This window comes from Apis dorsata, unplaced genomic scaffold (genome assembly GCF_000469605.1).
Source record: "Apis dorsata unplaced genomic scaffold, Apis dorsata 1.3 scaffold_52, whole genome shotgun sequence".
Classification (NCBI taxonomy): Eukaryota; Metazoa; Arthropoda; class Insecta; order Hymenoptera; family Apidae; genus Apis; species Apis dorsata.
The window spans coordinates 1,559,569-1,564,515 of NW_006263353.1; the positions used below are offsets into that span (position 1 = coordinate 1,559,569).

The window sequence follows — 4,947 nt, forward strand, 5'->3', positions numbered from 1 at the left end:
CGTAATCCCATACTTTCAAACTCCAATCCTTCTTCTTCCCTATAATAAATTCCGTGAACGCAAAAGAAACCTGAGAAAAAAATCCTGTTACGATTTCAGAAGCTAAGATCGAGGACCAAAAGTCAAGAGGAAAAAGAAGAAAGATATAAAAAATATTATAGAAATTTTTAACAATTTTTTTAAAATATATCACATATTTTATTCGTTCAATATTCATATTAATATCCATTCTACTTACTTAAAAATTATAATTTACAAAAAGAAGCAATTAATTATTTAATTTATATAAAGAATGAAAACAGAAGCAGAAAAATTCATATTTTTTTCCAAATATCACTAAACTAATTACATCAAATTCCAAACTAGATTGCAGATACAATTTCACCCTTCTCGTAATTCTTCACCTTTCGAACGCCAACTCTTCCCTCAACAATAGCAGGAAAAGTTGAGAACAAAAGACGCCTGGAAACAACTCCTGTAAAACGCACTGAAAACCGAAGCTAAAGTAAACAAATCGTGGAGAAAAAGAAAGAAAGAGAGAGAGAAAAAAAATCTAAAAATACCAAGCATTTCGCGCGAAAGAGTGCTGGAACGCGGCGGAAATTGCGAAAATCTTGAGCAGTTTCGAGTGGCCTGCTAAACAAACAGTAGTTGCCGGCGAGCAATCACGTAGGGAGCAGAAGAGGATCGTTCCGGGAGGCGGCCGTGCAACATTCGAAGAGGATGATCGTTTCGAAGTGGAAAGAGAGGGAAACGATAGTTGTGGAAGGTGAAAATTGCCGGTTTGCCGTGGCGGGACGCGTCCTCGGCAATGGTAGCCATGGCCTGTTTGCCTTCGAGCCCACTGCGCGGCGCGGCGTTCGGTTTTATCGGCGCAAATTGGCCGGAAAGTCGGCTTTCAGGCGCACGTGTGGTGTGCCACGTTTTCTCTTTTTCTTCTTCTTCTTCTTCTTCTTCTTCTTCTTCTTTCCTCTCTTTCTTTTTTTCCTCCTTACCTCCTTGGGGCCGCGCTCTCGCACCCTGTAGGGAGGATGATCGTTTGTTTGCACAGAGAGAACGGTACAGAGAACGTTTTCAGGTCGAGAAACGGAATCGCGAGATTTCTGGTTTATATTTGCCGGTCGTTGAGAAAAGTAGAAGAAGATGATGATGATGATGGATGGTTGGAAACGTGAGTTACGTTTATTTTTTGGGGGGAGGGGGTTATTGGAAAACGATATTTCCAACATTTATAAAGAAATTTTTTATTTTATTTTATCGAATAATTGAAAATAGTTCTTCAATCCTGAAGAAAACTTTCTCAAAAGACTCACGACAAGAAACCACTTAATCCTCCCCCGAAAAGAGACCTGTAAAATAAGAACTGTATAACATAGTTTCAATAAAGAGACCGAGGAGAAAAAGAAAGCGCCCCTCTAATCTCACTTTCAACACGCACGGCTCATTAGCCGTCGAATGTTAGGAAGGAAAGTTCGAAAAAAAAAAAAAAGCAAAGTCGATAAGAGACAAAGGGGGTGAAACTTTTACAACTTATGGTCCTTTTCCTTTTTTTTTTTTTTTTTTTTTTTTTTTACGAGAACTTTCGTTCCGAGGACGCGGCCGCAATAAAACGTCCGCCATACACACCCGGTATCCCGTTTTCATCCCCTTTCTCCAAGTGCAACGCCCACCGACGTTTCGACCAGCCGCGCCGATTACGTTTTCGTTACACTCCCCCGCTCTTTACGATTTTCCAGCTGGTTTGCATTTCACGCTTACATACATTCCCCCCCCCCCCCTTCCCCTGTTCGTCTCGTCCCTTTTTTTATCCGGACGAATCTCTCTACACAGGCGCCACCTCCTATTTTACAAAGGATTCCATTTTCTCAAATAATCCCGAAAACGCGATAGAAAGATCGTAAAGCGGCCAGGCAATCTCGCGTTTACGAGCTCGCACTCGTTTCCACTGTCAACGCGCGGCCATTGCTCCTTGAGATACGGAAACCGACTATGCGCTCTCCCCGGATCGAGATTATTTTTCTTCCTTCGTGTGGGGAAGGCTCGAAGGTGGTTAAGCGCGATTTTCGAGGGATATTGTCTCTCTCTTTTTTCTTTGTTTGATTATTTTGATTCGAAGCTGAAGAGTTTTATTTCGCGGAGGAAGTATGCGAGTGAATACGAAGTTTGAAGGAAAGAGGTTAGGTTGGATAAAGAGATATTATTCTTGGTTATTTTTAGCGTGGTAAAGTGGTTTATGGGCAAGTGATCGTACATGTTTCGTAAATAAAGTGTAAACGAAGTTTGAAGGAGAGAGGTTAGGATGGAACGAAAGATATATTATTCTTGGGCTTACTTTGAGTAATTTGGACGATGAATTGTGTGTTGTGAAGTTTAGAGAGGAAAGAGAGGTTAGATTCAAATAGTAGTTTCGACGAGTTATTTTTTTGATTACTTTGAATTAATTTGTTTGAAACAAGTTGAACATGAGATAATGTAATGTAAATAAATGGTAGTGATGAGAAAATTTTTATCAGAAATAATATTTTTCTTGAGAGACTACAATTTGTAATATAGTTTTTATTTCGAGAAACTTGGTTTGAATTAAGAAATTGTAACTTTGGATAATTTAATTAGATTGTTATAGAAAATTTTAAATCTGTGATAAATTTGAACATCTTATTACAAAAAGAAATATTCACCAGCACAAAATACGAGAAGAAACAATGGAAAGAATAAAATTTCATCATGAAGCACGGTCAAACCTCTTTATTTTCCGCATGATTGACGAAGCTTGAGTGTGCCTGGCAACCCGGACACGTTGTTCGGTCATTATGGGCCCATTAGTCGTCTCAAGTGACGAGCTATGAATTCTTCTCGGATTTCACACGGTACACTGAAGAACCGACTTGGAAAAATACATCCTTACCCCTTTTTTCTAAACAACCTTTCGAAATCAATCTCAAATCTCATTTAATCTCGCTTCCGTATCAAAACTTTCCACACGAGTCAATTCTATCAAATAAATATTTAATAAAAAAAAAAAAAAAAAAAAAAAATTAGAGAATTCCATTTCCAATGATATTCTCTTCTAATATATTTATATTCATATCTATAATGATAAAAAGTTTTGCTCACAAGGAAGTATCGAAAAAGAAAAAAATTATTTATCGATAAAGCTAAAGGAAGAAGAAAAAAAAATTCGTTTTTCCAAAATATTTATATTCATCTCTCAACATTATATTCCAACTATTTGAACTCGAATGCATTTGTCATTTTATAAGAATGCATATGAAAGAAGAGATTGCTCATTTTCATCGAAGATAAACAAATTCATTTTTATTCAACTTTTATTCACGTTCATTACAAGAGATTCTATCTAAAAAGGAGCACGAAATCAAAAGAAGAAATGATTTATTGAAAATCATTTGAGAGAGAAGAATAATAAGCAAGGACTCATTTTTGGAGAATTTTTTTTTTGATATCTTCGAAACTGATCGTGACAAATTCCAGAGTAAATTGTGATAAATCGTAAAGAGGGACCGAGGATTCTGAATTCTGCAACGTAACGAGATCGTTTTCTCACTTTTTCAACGTTTCTTTTCTTAGTCAACCACCCACGGTGACGCACGGGACATGGGTGAAACAAGAAGAAAAGCCAGCGGCGGATTTATGCGTTTTCAAAGAAAAGTGAAAGGAGATACGAGGTATGTGGCCGTCCACATGTCGAGGACCCCTGTCGTCGCTAATTTCGGCAATTAACTAAACGTCTGTCCACCTCGAACTTCCTGCCCGTTTAATTGTTATTAATTACACGATTCTTTTGAGAAATTTTGGAAGAAACGTAGGAGTGAAAAAATATTTTTTTGAAAGTGATTATTAGACTGTGTATATTTATGCACATTAAAATATTCATAGAATGACTGTATTATTGTTGAATATGATTTTTTTTTTTGCTAGAAGAACAAAAAAAAAAGAAAGAAATAACATAAAATCTTTGATTTTCCAATAAAAAATATTGACAACTATAAAGATAAAACTGAATGAATTCTTGAATGAGATGTTCAAATTTTAGACACAAAGAAGAATTTCTCTTTCCATTGGACGTTATCTAATCAATTTTCATAATACTTACAAACTTTGTTTATTCAGAAAATATTTTTTTTACAATTTTTTTTTTATTTCCTTCGCATTATTATACCATATCATATACATTACATTATTATTATCATATTTTCAAATAATTTTAAATAATATAATATAATAAATATAATTTAAGTGGTTAAGTTTAAATTTAACAGCAACTCGAATGAATCAATCTACTGTACGTATAATAATAAATACAAATAAAAGCGAATTCGTTATTTTGAATAATAATTGGCAAATAAATTTTTCATCCTTCTCTTTCTTTCTTCCTCTTCGCCATTAGGATTAACCATTAGAATTAATATGAAAAATGTGTTTCTCACAATGTTAAAACTAAACTTCTTTATCGTTTTTACTGATTTTGCCGAGTGACTCTCACTTCGCCCACTTTCTCTAGTATTTTAGTGTGTCGTCTCTCCATGCCCCTGAAACCGGAAACCATACTGCTTCGCAGCAGATCTGGTCGTCTGGTTGGACGTTTCGCGTGCATATGGAGTCCTACCGGTTCCAAAGGTTTCTTCCTCGTCAATGGCGTCTCCCAAAAAACTTGATCGATCCCGAACAACTCTCCATCCTTAAGCAATATATATAATTAATTATTTACGAGGAAACAAAAATAATCATTCGAATCAACAACGTAAACTTCCATACGAGGAAATTTTAGGTTAGGTTCGAAAATTTTAGAAATCAAATTTCTAAGATATATTTATCGAATGAGTATCACAATATCTAATATAATCAAATTTAAATTATCGTAACTCGTTATATTATATCTTTATCACCAACGAGGAAATTTTAGGTTAGGTTCGAAAATTTTAAAAATCA

The 4,947-nt window shown here is 35.3% G+C and overlaps 1 protein-coding gene across 1 annotated transcript in view; it reads right to left on the minus strand.

Moving 5' to 3' along the window:
* Positions 1-4,429: 4,429 nt before the first annotated feature.
* Positions 4,430-4,947, minus strand: part of LOC102678878 (carcinine transporter-like) — a 3,441-nt gene continuing 2,923 nt past the window's right edge. Inside the window, exon 5 of the mRNA XM_031515090.1 lies at positions 4,430-4,696. Within this exon, the coding sequence (XP_031370950.1) occupies positions 4,475-4,696 (222 nt within the window). The 3' untranslated portion in view covers positions 4,430-4,474. The remainder of the gene's footprint in view (positions 4,697-4,947) is intronic.